This window comes from Mixophyes fleayi, chromosome 3 (assembly GCF_038048845.1).
Source record: "Mixophyes fleayi isolate aMixFle1 chromosome 3, aMixFle1.hap1, whole genome shotgun sequence".
NCBI classification, from domain to species: Eukaryota; Metazoa; Chordata; class Amphibia; order Anura; family Limnodynastidae; genus Mixophyes; species Mixophyes fleayi.
Window position 1 is genome coordinate 310,367,853 of NC_134404.1, and position 22,408 is coordinate 310,390,260.

General features: G+C 37.7%; 1 protein-coding gene across 2 annotated transcripts in view; it reads right to left on the reverse strand.

Moving 5' to 3' along the window:
* Positions 1-557: 557 nt before the first annotated feature.
* The window catches only part of SNAP25 (synaptosome associated protein 25), a 102,609-nt gene continuing 80,758 nt past the window's right edge, over positions 558-22,408 (reverse strand). For both annotated transcript variants that reach the window (XM_075203980.1, XM_075203981.1), the window contains exons 5-8: positions 14,726-14,843; positions 11,500-11,625; positions 3,953-4,097; positions 558-1,832 (exon numbers count right to left, since the gene is read on the reverse strand). In XM_075203980.1, the coding sequence (XP_075060081.1) occupies positions 1,764-1,832; positions 3,953-4,097; positions 11,500-11,625; positions 14,726-14,843 (458 nt within the window). In that variant the 3' untranslated portion in view covers positions 558-1,763. The remainder of the gene's footprint in view (positions 1,833-3,952; positions 4,098-11,499; positions 11,626-14,725; positions 14,844-22,408) is intronic.

The following is a 22,408-nucleotide window of genomic DNA, read 5'->3' on the forward strand; positions in this document are numbered from 1 at the left end:
TTGCTCAGTCCATACTTTTCCATAGTTTGGCAAACAATGTAAATCTGATGACAAATCCTATCCCCATATATCCTGTTAATTTGGGTGCAACAAGATGCTAAATTATGGGTAAAAGTCACCATGAGTTAAAGATTTCTAGGGAAAAAGTAAGATTGTCCTTGGAAAACTGGGAGAGGAACCCTAGGTTTTGTGGTTAAGTAGAGTATATGCTGGCTCTGAATCCTGTGGTGTTGTAGCACTCTTCCAAACCTATGTCAACCGGTTGGTGTATTCAGTGATATATATTATATACTATGTATAATATTACATATAATGATAACAGTGTTTTTGTTAAATGTCCAGTTTGATAGAAACTGATGTGACTTTATACAACTACTATCTGTGTGTTAATTATTAGTTCAACTGGTTGGAAAGCACAGCTAAAAGGCATTAGTTTCTTACTAAGCTGGATGAACATTTGACAATCTGTTGGTTGTAAAGACGTAATAAAAGCCACATTGAACCTGAATGTGGGTGGATAGTAATGACGCACATGCAAGAAAAAAAAACAACGAATATCAGATTTATAATTTTTAATTGATTTAAACTAGCTACAAAATGTCAATCACGTCACAAACTGACAGGAGACAGAAGGAATTTAATAGTACATGCTGCAATGATTTTTGATATCACAGTTTATCTAGAGTTCATTCATTTAGGTTATTGTCTTAATTTAAATCTACTTAAACATCGATTTGGTGTGCATAGCTCTAAGTAAGCAACAGATAACTTCAAAAAGAAAAAAGAAAAAAAAAATCCACGTGGGGTAAGTGGCTAACGAGACCCAGCCTTATAAAAAAATTACATATCTTTGTACCATTTTGAGACTGTAGTCATTTCCTCCAAAAGAGGATCCTCAAAAACAGTACCCAAACCCTATATTACAACCATATTTGTAAATATTTTTTTTTTTGTATTTTATTTATCACCAGCAGCAAAACATTAACATTTTTCTTGCCGGACGTATGTGCCAAGTCTGTCCTTTTAAAATAAAAAAAAAGCATGATAATGATTAAATAGAACAATATATATCGACAGAAAAGTGGCACTACTGTAAACTTGCTGGTATAACATAGCCCCAACAGTGTCCAAATACTCAGCATGCGTTATTGAATGTGCTACTGCCACAGGAAAGGTCTTTGTATGTAGGCATCTAAAATGTCTATTTATTTTCATGCATAAATGCATTAACTCACATCACTTGTTAGTGCAATGCTTATTATAGTAATATAGTTCCACGTTCTAATCATGAAATTATAACAGATGGAAGCAACATTGAGCCAAAGGACAGTTCCACAGCTTTAAGTATCATGACACCAAAAAAAGTATATAGGCAGTAGCTGTGTGGAATGTCACAGTTTTACAAGAACAATACTGTATAGATCAAGGTCAACAGCACGTTAAACATTCCTACACTGTTGTCATTCAGCAAACATCAAAAAAATAAATAAATGATAAAACAAGAAAAGAAAAAAAAAAAAGTTATAGTGAGCTAGCGTAGATCACTATATACAACTTTTGGAAAGAAATATACTTAGAAAAAAATAATTACAAGTATATTTTTCAAAAAAAGCTGACATACTACACAGGACAACATTTACAATAGGGTAGAGGGGAGGGTGATATGTGCATGTGTGCAAACCTAGTATGTAAATACCATGATAAAAGCATGAAAGTACTGTCCAAAAGGACAGTTTGGAGAATAAAATGAGATTTTGGGTCCTCTAGCCACTGCCCAGCATCTTTGTGGCACGTGTGTTGGCCTCGTCGATCCTGGCTTTGTTGGAGTCGGCCTGGAAAACACAAAAGTACAAAACTGATTGTAGTCCAACAGGAAATTTCAGTTTGATTCCAGAAATGAGACAATATAGAGAACTTTCGTCAAGTGTTTTCATAATGGGAGAGGTTTATATAAATTGGTACTACGTAAAAAGATGGTGTCCACAGCAATCAATTAGATTGTGATATTTTTCGAGTGAGGTTTAGAACGTAAAGGCAAACAAACATCTGACTGGGTACTGTGGGTAACGCCAAATATGTCCTTTGTGCCAGTTTTCATAAATGCGCCCCCTGAATACGCTCTCAAACATACTATAATCTAAAACTGGTGTCAAAATTAGAAACCTGTAGGTAATTGTATTTTATTCCCACAAAATTAGTGGGAAAAAGATTCATTGGATAGGGTAGCAGGGAGATAGGGCTTGATTTAAATGTCTTCTATGAATGCAAAACTCCATGTCTAAATGTCCTTCACATTTTTTTATGTGTATTATTAAAAAATTACATTTTACCAGTCATTAAAATTAATGACTGGCTGGTATATGTGACCAAATATAATCAATTCCCCACCTCTACCAGTTGCATAAATTCTGGAATTCTGCTACACTAATTATAATAATAATAATAATAATAATAATAATAATAATAATTTGACTTCCTTCCCGGAATGTTATGAAGGAACAAACAGAGTATGGAGGTCAGATATAAGTTAGTCATAGTGCTTAGTACTCTCTGGAATGGTGCTAAAAGCTCTACGTGGTTATAGCACCCATAGAGGTGCGCAGAAAAATCAGCAATGTTCGGGTACCGCATTACCTTTAAATAAGAGCCGTTGGACATAGTGGGGAAATTAAGTCCCCCCTTAAATTAGTGTTGAGTTACAGTTATACTATTCAGAAGGATCTGCAAAATGTAAATTAAATATGGCATTATGGTTACCTGATCTGCACAGTTTCTCTTGTCTGATGGACACCCCTGAAGCTGCCAACAGGCCAACACCACTCTGCTGCACACTAACAACACTGAGTGATATCAAACAACAAACTTTATTGACAAAGTTTTCCCTTTCCTGTTTACCTCTCATTTGCATGCACTGGAAAGTACAAAGAGGATAACACCATTGCCCGCTTGTATCAGACCAGTGGTGTGAGTGTGCAGCAGAGGGAGTTTCAGGTAACCTATCGGATAGGGAAATGGAGCACCCTAGGTACCAGTGGTTGGGGTGGAAATGGAATTGATAGTTTTACAATGAAGTCAGTAGGAGAAGCGGCGGTATGGCATACCAATGTATACCAACCCACTTCCACCACTGCTAGGTACAGTAAGTGAATCTACGGAATATATATTACCCATAGTTGCCTACTCTACTGGAATGCCTGGGAGACTCCTGCATAGTGGTGAGACCTCCTGGATATCTTCCTAGAAGGGGATGTGCTGTGATGACGCAAATAGTGCTCTTATTCACCATGCCCTGCCCACTTGATGACGGGAATGGCATCATCAAGTCATGCCAGACTCATATTCACATGTGTGAGCAGGCTTGCTAGCTTGCGCATGAGCAATGGATCTGAACTCTCAAATTTGGCCTTTCAGTCCCATATACTAAACTAAATATAACAATACCTATTATCACTGTGCATTATTACGGTTCAATGCTGTACATGAAATTTGTATTTTATGATGGGTATTTGGAAGTCTGCCAAGGTGTGCCTGGTTTATAATGCATACAAATGAAGCAGGCTGTGCCACATTCACTTGTATGATGACACTCAGCATGATTTGGCAAATGTACTTAATGCCTACAAGCATTGGATCACACTGAGTTTCAAAAGCAAACTTTCTCCATCTGAATGTAGCAGATTTTAGTCATCAGCCCGCTATGGTCTTCCAAGTGCCGGCAACCATTCTTGCCGCAGCTAAGTGTAAATAAGATCTATTGGCTTCCTCTTGGCCTGATACTATGCAGATTTGGCCAAATAGTCAGCAAAAAGTAAATCTTGTACTTGTGATATCCATACTCTAATGAAGCTCAAGTTTAAGCCAATCTGGACACACTAAGGCTTATTATGTTTTTAGTCAATTCTGGAAGCACAAGTAAAATCATGTTATTTTATTCAGACAATTGGTCACATACCTTCTCCATGATCCTGTCGATCTGGCGATTCTGTGTGTCAATCTCATTGCCCATATCAAGCGCCATGTGACGGAGATTTCCAATAATGCCACTGACTTGTTCAAGATTCTCATCCATCTCTGATTCCCGAGCATCATTTGTTACTCTGAAAATAGCAGAACATATTGCATCAAACACTTCAGCTATGATGTGTTAATATTCCTGGTAAGTGTACCAGATTACAGTACATTAATTAACTCCAGTATATTAAATAGGGCAAGGAAGATTTATATTTACATATACTTATTACATAGCAAATAAGAACCACCCCTATTAAATGAAGCCCAGAGCCAGCATGCTCCAAGGCTCATGGTGTTTAAGGACTCAATTGTACTTGGGTTTGAGCTGCTGAGTCGCTGCAGTGAATGGTAGGAGGCTGAGATGCACTACTGCTCCCGGCTTCAGCTGATGGGGGAGTTACTGAGCGGGTGGAGCCGGTTATATTAAAGGGTCTCACATAGGGAATGGATATTAGAAGAATCCTAAACAGTCCTCATCCAACTGGCATGGTACCAATGGATTGCCAGAAAGCATACTTGGTGCCAACATTCCAAAGGATCGGGATCTCCGTCTGGTAATGACAGACGTAAGTTTTAAACATTTATGTTGAAGAAACTTCATTGGTTGTTAAGAGAACACATTCAATAATATGTTCCAGAAACTAATATCATCAGTAATGGCTAACATTGATTTAGTAAAGCCCATGCAGATCTGCAGATATGGCATCTCTTATAGGGAAACATGTTATCCAGGATGTTCCAAATCAAGAGGAAAGGACATTTTTGCTGCTTCTCATGTTAATATCATAGACACTGACATCATCACCAGGTGCCTCTCCTACAGTCACTGGAAGGAGAACTGCTGAACAATTTAATGAGAACATTATGGGAGAAAAAACCCGACAAACGGTAAGTGCCAAGTATTCTGGATAACAGACAGCATAACTGTACTTGCATTGTATGAGGAAGTGAAAAGAAAATTGGAAAGCGGGATAGCAGGGTTATTGGACAGCATCCTTGCCTTGTGTCTAAAACGGTATTACTGCCCTTTACACACCTATAATCTAATTAAATGAGCATCATCTAATGTATCTGTGTGCTTTAGCTTGGCAGAAAATACACAAAGTAACAATACACGCAGTATTCATGTGCATAAACAGAGTATAGTTATAGCATAGCAGCTACTGGGATTTAATGCCTACAAATAATTTAGCAGTGCAAATTATATTTGGCCTTTGAATGAAGACACTATTAAGATGCATAGTGCCGTTCCACTGTAATTATAGAGGAGCAGAGACATCTTTGTGTCAGGGCTGAATAAACAAAGTGTGTATCATTCTACATTGCTGTAATAAGCAATAAGCAAGAAAAACAAATGTAATATGAAGCAAACAAGATGTCTGCTTATCTATCTATCTATCTATCTATCTATCTATCTATCTATCTATCTATCTATCTATCTATCTGTCTGTCTATCTATCTGTCTGTCTATCTATCTCATATCTATCTATCTATCTATCTATCTATCTATCTCATATCTATCTATCTATCTATCTATCTAATATCTATCTATCTATCTATCTATCTGTCTATCTGTCTATCTATCTATCTATCTATCTATCTATCTATCTATCTATCTGTCTGTCATTCTATCTATCTATCTCATAGCTATCTATCTATCTATCTATCTGTCTATCTATCTGTATATCTATCTCATATATATCTATCTATCTATCTATCTCATAGCTCTCTATCTATCTCATAGCTATCTATCTATCTATCTATCTATCTATCTATCTGTCTGTCTATCTATCTATCTCATATCTGTCTATCTATCTGTTTATCTATCTATCTATCTATCTATCTATCTATCTATCTGTCTGTCTGTCTGTCTATCTATCTATCTATCTATCTATCTATCTATCTATCTATCTATTCATATCTATCTATCTATCTATCTATCTATCTATCTATCTATCTATCTATACATCTAACTATCTATCTATCTATCTATCTATCTATCTATCTATCTATCTATCTACCTCCTATCTATCTATCTATCTATCTATCTATCTATCTATCTATCTATCTTTCTATACATCTAACTATCTATCTATCTATCTACCTCCTATCTATCTATCTCATATCTATCTATCTATCTATCTATCTATCTATCTGTCTATCTATCTATCTAATGTATCCTAATGATATGTTTAAATAATTAACAAGTACAAACATGGACAAATTTGTTGGTAAATAATTTGATTATAGTGATATTTTAAACTAGTTGTTTTCTTGAATTAGTACCACGCATGTCTTCAGTCTTCTAATTAGTCATTCAGCCGATTTATATGGATAAAAGTCGTCACTCTGCTGTTTGGTTTCATCATGTGCACCACACTGAACATGGACCAGAGAAAGCAAAGGAGAGAGCTGTCTGAGGAGATCAGTAAAAGGATTATAGTCAAGCATGTTACAGGTAAAGGCTATAAGAACATCTCCAAGCAGCTTGATGTTCCTGTGCCTACAGTTGCCAATATTATTAAGAAGTTTAAAGTCCATGGGACTGTAGCAAATCTCCCTGGATGTTGCTGCAAGAGGAAAATTGACTCCAGATTAAAACAGAAGCATAGTGAGAATGGTAGAAAAAGAGCCAAGGAAAACTTCCAAAGAAATACAAGCTGAACTCCAAGGTCAAGGTCGTCAGTGTCTGATCGCACCATCTGATGCTTCTTGAGTGACAGTGGGCTCCATGGAAGAAGTCCCAACATCAGACTGGAATTTGCTAAAATGCATATTGACAATCCCCAATGCTTCTGGTAGAATATCCTCTGGGCAGAGGAGTCGAAACTGGAGCTTTATGGCAAGTCACATCAGCTCTATGTCCACAGACAAAAAAATTAAACTTTCAAAGAAAAGAACAGCATACCTACTGTGACACATGGAGGAGACTTGGTTATGTTTGGGGGCTGCTTTGCTGCATGTGGCAGGGAGACTATAGACAATAAAGGCATTCTGGAGTGAAACATACTGCCCAGTGTCAGAAGTCCTCCAACAGGATAATGACCCAAAACACACAGCTAAAAGCACAGAAGAATGGATGAGAACAAAACACTGGACTATTCAGAAGTGGTCTTCCATGAGCCCTGATCTGAATCCTATCGAACAACTATGGAAAGAGCTGAAACTTGCAGTCTGGAGAATGTACCCATCAAACCTGAGACTGCTGGAGCAGTTTGCTCAGGAAGAGTGGGCCAAACTACCTGTTGACAGGTGCAGAAGTTGAATTGAGAGCTACAGAAATCATTAATTGCAGTGATTGCCGCTTAAGGTTGTGAACAAAATATTAGGTTAAGGGTCCCATCATTTTTGTCCAATGCCATTTCTACTTGTTTTAAGATTAAAAATATTATGTTGAAAAATTCAAAATTCAAATGCAATGATTTCTACTTTTGTCAGTTTCAAGTTATTTCAGAGAAAAATAATGGTTCTTTTTTTTTCGTGGAACGGTGCCAACAAATGTGGTCATGTCTGTATGTATGAGATGTGTTTGAGGTGTGTTTGATACCACTATCTTAGAGGTGAGTTTGATACCACTATCTTCATGCATCACTTTGCTAATTGGTGCTGTTGGTGAACGGTGCAGTTTCTGCTGTCTAACTCTCAGTCTGTGGTTTTCTGCTTACCTCTATTCTCCTCCTGACATCATGACACTGCCCCTGTTACATGCAGACATCTCGTCACACAATTACACGTGGACAGGCCACTGATCAGCACTCTCTTAAAATATTTTGTGCTACTTTAAGTTTTCCATGATCGTATTGGTACAAACAGTTCTATCCCCACCGGTATCAAAACTCTGCACACAGAGACATGCAGGGGATTAGTAATGAAAAGCTGCTGTAACCCTGATCAAATGCACCTTACTTTTATCATTGAAAAACACAGACAAACAATGACCTTACAAAGAGATCTCAACACAACAGTCCTGTTTTTGTGGGACAAATCCATTTTTACAACTGACAACTTGACAAAGCTGCATTAGGTGAAACATACGTTGAGTAATTGATGTCCTTGCCGAACGTCACAACCTGGAAATGGGGCCAGTAACTGGCGTTGCCACATACACTCCCGGACAGGACACCTTTATGTTTGTCCTCTATATAATAATCTTATAACAGATGTGGCTATGTAATAATATCAATCTTATTGACATACAGAACTCTTTTTGGAAGTCACTCTCTCTATATGTTTTAGGATATTGAAAACAGCGGTGATTGTGCTACTAAGGGCAACTTATTGGAGCTACCTATATTATAACATATGGGAACGCAGAGATTCCTAAATATTTATAGGGATGTGCAACATGGGACTAATATGTGTTACTAAGAAGCTATTAGACAGTATATTGGAGCCAGGCATATTATAATATATGGAAAAGTAGGGATTCCTAAACACTTATAGGGGTTTATATATAACATAGGACAAGTATGTGGAGATTTATACCCCTGATGAATGGATAAATATACATTAATAAACTATAATTTAATATCCTTAATCCCATCATTTAGCTCCTACTTATTTTAGTGTCCATGGATGTATATTGATCCTGACATGCCCTTGACATTATAAATAGTCAAATCTGATACAGTACGAATAATGGGATATAAGAACTCATGATCCCTGAAATACATTATTCATAGTAATTTGGAAGTCTATGACTATTGGAGTGTAACATATATACGAATATACAGGGTAAAAGATATGTAGATATGAATGAATATATAAATTCCACACAGACCAGTCTCTGTGAATGGGTTTAATTTGATCATTGTGAGAGGAAATAATTTAACATTATGGGGACACAATGATATGTGTGGGAAATAAAGAATGATGTGAACACACAGGAGAAGGTACAAACATTTATTAACATAATATATTCACTCAATGCACCTGTGAACAGGGAATGTTGATTGGTATAATAAAGAATGATATAACATATCTACAAATCAGGATATTATACTAAAAATAGACTTCAAGAAGTGGCCCAACCTAGGGGTTGACAAGAGTATTATAATAAACACATTTTCTTTCTAATACACTTTCTCTCTATATTTTTAATATTTCACCACTATGGATCAAGGTGGATGCAAAGCTGTTTAGGATAGTATCCTTTTAATAAACTAATAAAAGTGGCAATAAATATATATATATTTTTTTTTAAAAAAAAACAAACAAGATAAAAACCACTCTTTTTCTCTTGTGGACTGGAGTGCCTACTTATATCTCCAACTCTGGTCTTCAAGTTTTGACTGAAATAATATTCATAAAAATAGTGCCTATCAATTCACAATTCACTAAGAACCAGTGACGTCACTGAGGCACCTCCATTCACTAAGAACCAGTGATGTCACTGAGGCACCTCCATTCACTAAGAACCAGTGATGTCACTGAGGCACCTCCATTCACTGAGAACCAGTGATGTCACTGAGGCACATCCATTCACTAAGAACCAGTGATGTCACTGAGGCACCTCCCATTTACTAAGACGTAGTGAAATCACTGAGGCATCTCCATTCACTAAGAACCAGTGACGTCACTGAGGCACCTCTATTCACTAAGAACCAGTGATGTCACTGAGGCACCACCATTCACTAAGAACCAGTGATGTCACTGAGGCACCTCCATTCACTAAGAACCAGTGATGTCACTGAGGCACCTCCATTCACTAAGAACCAGTGATGTCACTGAGGCACCTCCATTCACTAAGAACCAGTGACGTCACTGAGGCACCTCCATTCACTAAGAACCAGTGATGTCACTGAGGCACCTTCCATTTACTAAGACGTAGTGAAATCACTGAGGCATCTCCATTCACTAAGAACCAGTGACGTCACTGAGGCATCTCCATTCAATTGAAACCATTTCCATCACTGAGGCACATCCCATTTATTAAGACCTAGTGACATCAGTAAAGCACTTCTATTTTATAAGAACCAGTGATGTCACTGAGGAACCTCCATTCAACTGAAACCATTGCCATCACTGAGGCACCACCATTCACTAAGAACCAGTAATGTCACTGAGGCACCTCCAATCACTAAGAACCAGTGATGTCACTGAGGCACCTCCAATCACTAAGAACCAGTGATGTCACTGAGGCACCTCCAATCACTAAGAACCAGTGATGTCACTGAGGCACCTCCATTCACTAAGAACCAGTGATGTCACTGAGGCACCTCCATTCACTAAGAACCAGTGATGTCACTGAGGCACCACCATTCACTAAGAACTAGTGATGTCACTGAGGCACCACCATTCACTAAGAACCAGTGGTATCACTGAGACACTTCTATTTAATAGGAACCTGTGACGAAATGAGTGGGATAACCCTGTGAGCATTTGGTGTCTCATTTCTCACATAATGTGGATTATAGTACTTTTTATAGCCCATGCTTTGTTCCCTAGCTCACCAGACTACAACTGCAATGTCCAATAACATGTGGCTAAGGGGACATTGTAGTTCAGTGTACATATGTATATTGTGTATTATATATTGATGACTTGCAGTAATGTTATTCATTGTCCTTAAATGGAAGCCAGGAGGGTTATGGGTAAAGATCAGGTGGTGTTCAGGATACAGGTGAGAGGGCTGGAGCTGCATTCATTGTCCCCCCTCCTTCCTCTACAGGAAGCATGGAACAGCTGGGGACCCTGTGACATCACAAAGTAGTGTAAGGGGTTAATTTTAGGAGGGGCTCACTGCTACCTTATCCTTGGAAGTAGGGGAAGCCAATTAGCATCAATTGTTCTCCTTAGGACTAGTCCATACATGCTGTCTGCATCCCAGCAGGGGGCTTCTGTGAAAGGACATCTCATCTTCACTGCCCTGTCCAAACCCCCTAGTCCTGCACTGACCAATGGTTAAGAAGAATAGACCCAGGGGTTTGCCCAGGGAGGGGAAAGACTGTGGAAATTAGACCTGGGAGATAAGGAACAACTCCAAGGGGGAAGGGTGTTGATGCTGGGATTTCATTTCATGAAGGTGCATCTAGTTTTGAATTATCGTTTTATAACTAGTCTCTATATATGCAGCTGAGAGGGATCCATGGGTCGTGAAGTCTGGACAGCAGGTGACTATATCTCCTTAAGTTATTGGGGTAAGGGACAGATAATGTGGTAAATCTGCCTGGCATTTATTTACATAATATTCTAGTGCTGTTTGTATGACAATAAATATACTGTTGTATTTTTATAACTGCATTTTGCCTGAGTGACCATACGAATCCTAGAAGGTACTGGGTAGACTTTCCTGGCATAGGAATGCACCCGTGGGTGGCCAGCCAGCGTGTAGTGGGTAGTATTGGGCCAGATACACCCGGTATCTTCACAGAACCAATGACAGTGATGTCACTGTTTTCGAGGTAATTGAAAGGCTGCATTCTTATAAATATTGGATCAACCCACATCAACAGCAGAACAAAAAGTACAGTTTTAAAGATAACTCACCTACGAACAAAGCCACCACTAATGGCCATCTGTTCACGTTCATCCACAACACGTGCAGGCTGACTTGCTACAACTCCATCTTGATTATTGCCCCAGGCTTTTTTGTATGCGTCACTTGATTTAAGCCTATGGAAAACAAAATGTCAATGACCTAGAAGAACACAGATATCACGGTTAAAAAAAGAAAGAAACAAAAAGGCACTTTCTTCATGGCATAAACATACGAGCTGAATCAGGCAGATGAGCATTGGACATGGGCATCAGCTTATACCGATATATCATAAACCCAATTATCTAGTGCTGACATTGATCAGCTATGAAATCCTGAAATTATTGTATTCAGAACTCAATCACACAGTATAAACACACACATATATATATATATATATATATATATATATATATATATATATATATATGTAAAGAGGAAAACATTTAGACTTTTTTTTATTAATTTTTTTTACATTTTTTTGACATAAAACACACACTTAAAGACATACTGGCAGACATACAGTACACAGAACAAAACTGCCAAGTATAGTGTGTACATCACATCACGTGGACATGCTCCAAAATTGACATAAATTCTGCTAAATGGTAAAATGGACCTATGCAAGGGTTAAGTTGCATAGCATATTTATATATGAAGTGCTTTTGGGACAAATAACACAAGTACTGCCGGACAACTTTAATTTTTTTTTAACCTTTTCATTTGAGATAATATATCGGTACTATTAAACAAGTAACCATACATGGAGAGTTGATGTACAAACCTTTAACAACAGAGACGAAAAAAATGAAAAAAATAGCTAAAGTGGAATGAATGCAGCAGCAAACAAAAACAAGCGTTATAGCATCAATGTCCAATACACCTTGTTCATGCACAAGCTGGTGGCATGACTAGGAGGTGAAGCACTTTTCACTAAGCACAACTGCTCCAGTGGTTCACTATTGCTTTAATGCACCATCAGTAACAGCTATCACAGAGCCAAAACCAGTCAAAAGTGGAGATAAAAAAAAATAGAATAAACTAAAAATAATAATAAAAAAGGGCTTCCTCCTTTAAATCACGTTCATTTATTGACTTTTACTTGCTCCCTTAAACTTTTACTAAATACATAATATTCTCTGTTTAGCTTCCTCTGTGATTTTGGCCCTTTCGTTCTATAAGTTGGCAGGATTACTTATTTTTGTTGGTCTGGCATGGAACACAAAAATGACCATTGTATCTAATATACAGACATACTTGCTAACTTTAAGAATTTTCCCTCCGAGAGATCCGGGGGGGGGGGTCAAGTGGCAATCGCAGGGGGCGACCTGCTGCAAATAGCGTTATTTTGTCCTAGCCCCAGCGGCAAAATGCTGCAGGGGCGGGGCCAAAATTATGCGATTAGCGGTGAATCATGTAATTGAGGCCGTCTTCTCGCCTACTTCACTAGGAAGTGGGACAGATCCGGAAGAAAGGCCTGTTCTCGCAAGGGTCCGGGAGGGCTTCCAGTAATTCAAGGCAAGTATGAATACAGAGATCACAATAGGGCTGAATATTATCACAGGACAATTGTAATATAAAGATATGGCTGAAAAATCACCGTGAAAAGCTAGAAAGAAAAAGCCATGTATTCAGTAAAAGATGCAATAGTGCATATACAAGCCAATAAATTAGGTGACTAACCCATTTAATAACAACTCTTTCCCTGCTATTATAAAACCACTTTTGACTGGGTTGCCATAGCGAGAACCATTAAAATCTAGGCATGCCTGCAGTGGCAGATGTTAATATGTGCAGCATTATCTGGGATACTCTTTATATGAATCTGACCAGCAAATAATTTCTCTATTACATTATTTAAGATCTTGTAATAACCCATATTATTTCTTTTTAAGTACAGAATGTAACAGAAAAGCAATTATATCATCCTGGAATTGGGTAGATTTATCTAATACATATCACTATAGATTCCCTTTATGTGTGCTTGTTTTCACAGTTTAATCTTCAATAATTTATCTACCTCCCAGGCTGCAAATCTAAGATATGTTAAAAAAAAAAAGTATTAGCAGATTGATAATATTATTGTCTAGATGATTATGTTTCACTGATTTAATTCAGTGAATAAAAAGGGGATTTATAGCCCTTTAAATAAGGAGGTGACACTAGCTACACTAGCAATACAGCCCTCTGATTGTGACATAGAATTGGTTGGGTGTTCCAGCACCAGTCATGCTTACTACCCATTATGCTGCACATGACCTATCAGTTATATAACCATATAAATTCCCACTACATGCTGAAAACATTCTCTATCATAATCCAGACCACAATAGACTAATTTGTAACACGTGCTATGCAGCATTTCTGATTCACACATTGTGAAAGTTTGACCTTAGTTATACAACACAGTGGCGGAACTACCATTGGTGTGGCAAGTGCCCTGCACCAGGGCCCCCTGGTGATAATGGAGCCCGCTGCATGGCAGATGCAGAGGGTCGGGAACCCTGGTTCCCTCCTCCCCACCTCCCTGCACCGGGGCCTACAGTTCTAGTTCCACCTCTGATACAACAGCTGCTTCTAATTTATCAATGTGCACAATAAGTGTCGCCTGGGTCAATGGGACACCGATCCAGCCGCCTTTTTGAGAGCACAGACAAAATATGTTCTCTTTGAATTCTAGAGAAAGTAAAAACTTATTTATTATTTACTAAATCTGCAATAAATGCGTGTGTTACAAAATAGTCTATTAGCAGCATAGAATTAATGATATGTTAATAGAATTGTCGCTATTGAAGAAAAACGAATGCGACCCATCCAGACAATTCAGGAAGCCCCGCAAGCATCCAATGAACGTAATCTACATGCAAAGTATAGCATTTCAACATTTCTGTCAGAACATTAATGATTTTTGTTTTATTGCCAGTATTTAATATATTTTTACATTACTTATATTTCATTGCGTATTTAGTCATTTCATATTTGATCAGTTTACAGAAAATTTCTGGGGACAGAAATGTTGAAGTTTGTATTTCTGAGAAGGGGGGTGCAGTGTAATCTTCACTGCAGAATGCCTGATTTTAATATGTCTACTTCCCACTGTCTATTCTATGAGATGGATATTGATCTTTCTGCATGCCACATGCTGTTCCTGCCCATGTGTCTAGCAGCGATGATCTCGGCAAGGCTCAACGACCAGCCTTGGGTGCTCAATGGTTTAGGCAGGCAGGCAGAACCTACTTGTTACATGGACAGACACATAGACCACAGAATTTTCCTAGGTCCGTCAAATTCTTTTCTGCTTCTTTCATGTCCTTATTGATTTGTTCCATCCCTTCCTCGATGCGCTCCAGTTGTTCTGATTAAATATAAGCATTATATCCCCACAGAATGAAGCAGATGGAAAAGGACAAAGAAGAAAGACAAAAACTTCAGACATTCACTGTGACAAAAACCAGACACCACAGAGCATAGTCGGTACCCAGTACCTACTTGTTACAAGGACATATGAAAAGGCCACAGCATTTCCCTAAATCTTTTAAATTTTTCTCGGCCTCCTTCATGTCTTGGTTGATATGGTTCATGCCTTCTTCAACACGGTCAAGTTGTTCTGGTCAGGACAAAGGGATGACAGTGGGGAATGAAATTTTATTTGTCTTAAACAAAACATGACAGAGGACTATGTCAATGGGTTGGCAAAGATATTTCAATGCATTACGGAGACGGATGCATTGATGCTGAGTGGATGCTGATCAGAGAATCCTTCTAACGAGAAAAGTATTGTTTAATTAAAAATGGAATGAAGTAACACTAATAAGTGAAAGAAATGAGTTGAATACATGATCAGAGTTTTGTTTCCTTGACAGTATGTAATGGTATGGTACACTCCATTTACGGTCTGTGAAGGCTCAAGAGTTATTTTTTTTGACTTTTGACAACATCCAGGTAACTAAATAGTAATTAAGTGTTTGTAGATCATTGGGATGCAAAAGCAACTGACAACTCCTAAAAGTAACTGTTAATCTTGGTTAGGAATGAATTACAGTTAAGTGTTTATTGTCATTTACAAATGATGTCATTGCAAATTAATAACACAAGTTACATTTTACACAAAGTACAGTTACATGATACACTACACAACTGTCTGAAAAATAACAAAACAGATCTAAGGCAGAGAATACACTCAAACTTTAGATGGATTTACTCATCAGGCACTGGTAATAGATAGAACTGAAATGACCTTTAAAAGGTCCCAAAGATATAATAGCTTTAAAAAAGTTAATATAGCCTTTAGGAAACTTAAATATGTATTTATAAGTATGTCGAATGCAGAATTGTACTTTTTATTTACTTTTTAAAGGAAATTAAGTGAAATTGTCTTTGTTTATTTTGTGGTAAGGGTTGAAGATAGGGGTGGTCAGTTAATATGGGCAAAACCTCAACTTTTCTGGGTTGATTTAATGTAAAGTAAGTAATGATGTGTGGAGTTTGTGGAGTTTGTATGTTCTCCCTGTGTTTGCGTGGGTTTCCTTCGGGTGCTCCGGTTTCCTCCCACACTCCAAAAACATACTAGTAGATTAATTGGCTGCTATCAAAAATTGACCCTAGTCTATACCGCTCTGTCTGTATGTATATGTCTATGTGTGTTAGTGTGTGTCTATATTAGGGAATTTAGACTGTAAGCCCCAATGGGGCAGGGACTGGTGTGAGTGAGTTCTCTGTACAGCGCTGCGGAATTAGTGGCGCTATATAAATAAATGATGATGATGATGAATGATGTTGATTAACTATTACTATCATAGACTTACATCTAATAAGAAAGGATCTAGCTCAAGAGGTATAATTATTGAAGGGCTGTGAAATACTTGAAAATATTACAATGATTAGCAAGATGTGCGCTTGAGGAATAACAGAAAAAAGACATTTATATGCAATGAAACTCCAATAGTTACTCTGTCTGTGGTAATAACTAATTTTGTGGTTATCTGTTGGAACAACCACAACGGTCTGAAAGGTTGGCAAATTGGTCCTTATTTTTCCTGATGCATTCGTTGCTCCCATTTGTATTATGTGTCTCTTGTCATTTTGTAAGGTGCTTCACACACTGTGTGGTACCATTTAAACAAACGTATACAAACTACATACACGCATAAACATTCACTGTTATTAAAATTGTATACATTAATTTGTGCATGGCTTTAATGCTTGCACGCCTCTTCCTTCCAGTTTTTAAATAAAAGAATTAGCCTGAAACATGCATTGTGCGCTTAGGAATCTGGAAAATACAGAACATCTTTTGAACATGACCATCATCATGGACCAGTATGTGTATCGCAGTCAGATGTCCATGTAGTCAGAAGTGCTTGCACGGAGTCACTGTACGTGATCAGGCAAATTATCGCCTTCTCTGCATCTAGTAAATTAAATTGTAACATTCTTGTCAAAATAAGTCATTTTGTCATATCATTCAGGCTGGGTGCACACTACAGAAATTTTCTCCTAATGCGATATCGTTAACGAGTTTACCAACGACTGGAAAAATAAATGTCCCAATCAGCATGCCGATTCATGTGTACACACTATACACGTTTTATAAGATTCACCATCAGATCTGTGCTCTTCATCTGTCAAAATCATCAGCTGAAAAGATGGTGACTCTGCACACTCCATAGAGCTCTATGGACACTGCCGGTCCTGAGTGCTTACACACTGCAGATTTGGAACGGCATCATTCCATCGCTGAACGAGATTTTTAGTTCGGTTTAAAAATCAAAAGAAACTATACGATGTGATTGGTCCGATAATTGTCTGAAAAACACTGTACTGTGTACCCAGCCTAAAAGGGGAAATTCAACTTCTAGCAATCACTTCTTTATTTTGTAAGTTATTAAATCTGCCATCATCTATATCAGTGACAGACAACATGCGGCCCTAAGGCCCTCTGAGCCTTCGCTCAGACCCTGGCTCCTTCCTGCTTGAATGTCAGATTTGTTTGTCAGAGCTTGTAACACTGGTTTACAATGCCTGCTGATAATGTATTACCTGATATGTGTCTCTTTCTTTGATTAAATGTTTTGTTTTATCGTATTACTGAGATTAAGGGTCATTTGTAGCCCCTCTGATGGGTTAGAGGGTTGCCCATGTGACCCCTAAAGCCAGGGACGCACGCAGGGGGGGTTTCTGTGTCTCCGGAAACCCCTCCCCTACGCTAACGAAATGCCCCACATAGCGGCACTGTACTAAACAGCAGCCGCGGCGCTGTCACAGAAGCAGCAGCTCTCTCGGTTTTTGGGGGGTGGAACCCCCCTAAAAATCCTGCGTGCGCCCCTGAAAGCATATCCGGTTGCCTATCACAAATTTATATAAACTGCACCACAATATAGTTTAAATATAAGCTTAAAAAGACTAAAATGCTGCAGATTCTTTATGGTGTCTCCTGTGCCATTAAAGTGAAATACAACAAAGAAATAGAATCCAGCCCTATCATTTAAAATACAGAACTGTGATATTCACCTGCGTATTACACAAAATACCATTAGTGGGCTGACAACAACTGCATATTAATGATTTATTACACCAAATAGTTTATGGTAGATTAAACGTGAAGGATTTAATATGTCTAATTAAAAGCAGCAGACGGACAAAATTAGCATAGGACAGTTAATAATTACCATACCATGCAAAGGACAAAAGATAACAGCTAGGACATTCTACCTACATAGTACTGATGTGGTTTGGAGGCTAACACATGGGACGAGGAACCAAAATAAGAGTCAGATGTGTAATGTACAGGAGCTTTATTGTCCTAGTGCAGTTACATGTTATGGTGTAGATTTATCCTACCTTCCAAAACGGGAAATTGGAGATGCTGCCCATAGCAACCAATCAGATACTAGCTATGAATTGCTAGAATATACTAGAGAAATTATAGCTAGAATCTGATTGGATGCTATGGGCAACAATTCCATTTTTCATTTTAGAAGGTTTGATAAATCTTCTCTTATATATGTATAGCAGCTGCCCCACAGGAATAAAATTGTAGCAGCACTGGGTCGGCCCATCATTGCTACTATTTACTTTTAAGTAGCTTAGGTATGATGTGATAGCTGAGACAGTGATGTATATGGTATTTCACTGCTAAAACTGAACGCCACTACTCTCTCCTAATTCTCCTGGATCTCTCGGCTGCATTTGACACCGTTGACCACTCTTCTCATACAAACGCTGCAATCCCTAGGTCTTCAAGACACTGTCCTATCCTGGTTCTCATACTACCTGTCTAATCGCTCTTTCACTGTTATTTCTCTGGAGCCACCTCTGCTCCGCTTCCTCTATCAGTTGGAGTACCAAAAGGCTCAGTGCTAGGTCCTCTGCTGTTCTCTATCTATACCGCTTCTCTTGGAAATCTAACAAGTTCCTATGGCTTTCAGTATCATCTCTATGCGGATGATACCCAAATCTATCTATCCTCTCCTGATCTTTCACCATCTGTGTTGTCACGTGTAACTGACTGTCTTTCTGCCATATCATCTTGGATGTCCTCTCGCCAACTCAAACTTAATCTTTCTAAAACAGAGTTAATAATATTCCCACCCACCAACAAGAGCATACCTGACATTTCTATCTCTGTTGATAACATGACCATAAATCCCACCCCACAAGCTCGCTGCCTAGGTGTAATCCTTGACTCACACCTATCCTTTGTTCCCCACATTGACTCTATATCTAAACCATGCTACATACATCTAAAGAACATTTCCAGAATTCGCACATATCTCACGCAAGACACTGCAAAAACCTTAATTCATGCACTTATCATCTCCCGCATTGACTATTGCAATTCCCTCCTTGCTGGTCTTCCCAAAAACAGACTCAAACCCCTACAATCTATTCTGCAAGCTGCAACAAAACTGATTTTCCTTGCAAATCGTTATTCCTCTGTTGAATCACTCTGTATGTCTCTACACTGGCTGCCTGTCTTCTACCAAATCCAATATAAAATACTTTTACTAACCTATAAGGCCATCAACAAAGCTGCACCAACATACATCTCCTCTCTTGTCTCAAAATATCTCCCAACTCGGCAACTCCGTTCTACACAAGATCTGCGTCTCTCATCCACCCTCATTACATCCTCCCATTCCGTTACAGGACTTTTTTCGGGCTGTACCCACTCTATGGAATTCTCTCCCTCGCACAATAAGACTCTCCTGTGGTTTACAAACTTTCAAGCGTTCTCTGAAAACCTACCTATTCAGACAAGCTTATAATATTCCTCAACCACCCTCTTAACCTCACCGCCTTTAGCCTGTTACACAATTTCACACAAGACAACCACCCCCTGACCAACATTGTTGTGTGACAGGATCATTTAGCTTATGAGTCACTTTTACCTTTGCAGTCTGGCTGGGCCAAAATGCAAAATGTAGACTTAATCTCATGTGTCAATCTCCCAATTGTCCCATGGATTGTAAGCTTGCGAGCAGGGCCTTCTCACCTCTTTGTCTGTTTTACCCAGTTTGTTTATTAGTTTATTATGTTTGTCCCCAATTGTAAAGCGCTACGGAATATGTTGGCGCTATATAAATAAATGATGATGATGATGATGATGATATACTGTAGTTATCCAGTCTCATCTGATGGATTCACAGTTTTGTCAGGTGGCATAGCTTAGCCGTTTTACAAATCAAATCACTTTACTACTGCCGTACAGCTGCTGCATCTAAGACTAATCTAAAAATGATGCTACTGTTAATTATTCTTTTTATGTGTGAAATATTTAAGACGCTAAAATACTGTATAATACAATATTTTGAAAACTGTATTGTATTATTTTAATATTAGAACATTATAGATCTAAATACTTATTTTAAAATAAATTTAGTGATAAGGCTTGTTGTTCACTGGTTATTATAAGTATTATATTCTATTTAACAGAATATATGTTATTAAGAAGACCAATGTTAATAACTAAAGACACTTCAGATAAAAATTATTATGACATTTTATCTATTTTTACATAACAGACTTAACTAACATTGTTCTATAATTTACAATATGCTTAAATGTTAGTGTGTTTAATTGTATGACACTGTTGTTATCCCTACGTGAATTTAATTTTAACTTATTATTGTTAGGATTTTTAAATAATAACATTACAAAGTTTAAAAAATGTGTCATTATTTTGCATCTAGTGACATATTTTATCTGAACAATAAATGGGATTCTGAATACTATGCACAAAGTAATGAGTAATTACACTAAAGAGAACTCAGAGCCTGATTGATTAAGGAACGTCAATGGCGATACCTTCCGTATTTTGCATTAAATTACATTCCGCATGTCCAGAAACAAACTGCTCTTCTTCGAGCGCAAGGACAATTAAGTCAGGCTACGATTTCATGGACGGCAATGTCTGATTCAAGCTTTGGGCATCTCTAAAGTACGAAATTTGTGCAGATAAATTAATGTTATAAAAAACATAGAAATCATGACACTTGAAATAATGGCGGCCCTGATGTCTTTGTTTTGTCATGAGTCATCTAACACACGATGAGGCTCCAACTGACAGAATTTTAGATAAAAAAATGGATAAGTTCAGTAAAGGAAGCGATTCATATTTAATAATAAATGACAGAACCTCAAGGTGACATTGATCTTAGCTGTCCATAGATGAACTATGGATATGCAAAATGGAAGCAGGCAGATATTTATGTGCAGTGCAGTAACAGAGGCACATTGATGCACACAAAATATGTCGCCACAATGTTTAACAATACCAAAAATATAGTAACTATATCCTATTTTCTGAAAATACAAGAGGACAGTGATAAAAGCTTAGAGTTTATTTTAACTATTCCTGTGACAGCTCTGGGGTTGGTTGAGGTTTGAGTTTTATTTCCCCCAGGAAGAGGTTGATTGGATACTATTGCATTATTTAGTGTTATGTTTTGTTAGGCAATGCAGTAGCTTAAATATGTACGAACAACAGAAGACAGATGAAGAATGAAAGTTAAACTTAAGTAATTGCAAAGCAATGTTGTTGTGTTTGATATATTCACTGTGGCTCGCGTTTGTGAAAATGTCTACATGGAAGTTACAGGATGTGTTTCTTTTCTCTCCTCTCCACTGGCATTTACAACCTCCTTGGAACTGTGAATAATTTAGTACAGAGGAAGTTGCATAATAGACTTTTACTGCAGCAAGTAAGTGCTTTGTTGTATCGACCAACCTTAATTAAACCCAGTGCCTACAATATTTTTACCCATCCCTGGACAGCCAGAAGAACATGTAAGGATTAGTTGCATGACCTTGTTTCCAGATACATATTTTATTTATGAGATGATGCCTCTTATGAACAACATTAAGATTTTACAACACAACAGCTAATTTTATTTAAATATAAATAATTCAGTTAGCCATTATAATTTACGGATCCAATATTGGCACTCTACATACCAATTCCCGTAAATTAAAGAAATCAGCAGAGTAAAGCCTGTTTCCATGACCAGCATGTGCTAATATAATATGAAGTTATTGTTAGAGATGATAGCTTGATTCATCCTTTAATGTGCGTCATTACACACATTAATGACGAGTATAGAGAGAATAATGCCTCTGACACAGAGAATCTATAAGCAATGGACATGATTCATTTTCACCAGCAATTATACAAATAATGATCATTAGCATATTCAGGTGTGATTTAATTGTTGTGCTTGTCATGCCAATTCTATTTTAAATGGCTAAAAAAAATGGATGATCATGTTGCATGTACCAAACTAGTACATATTGTATTTCCATTGACAAAAAAGAAAAGAAGACTTTGAAAGCGTATATAAATAATTACATGCAAACATTTCTAGCTGTCTTCTTTAATAGGAACTGTATTAATAGTTGCTGCATTTAGAATCTCTCTATCCT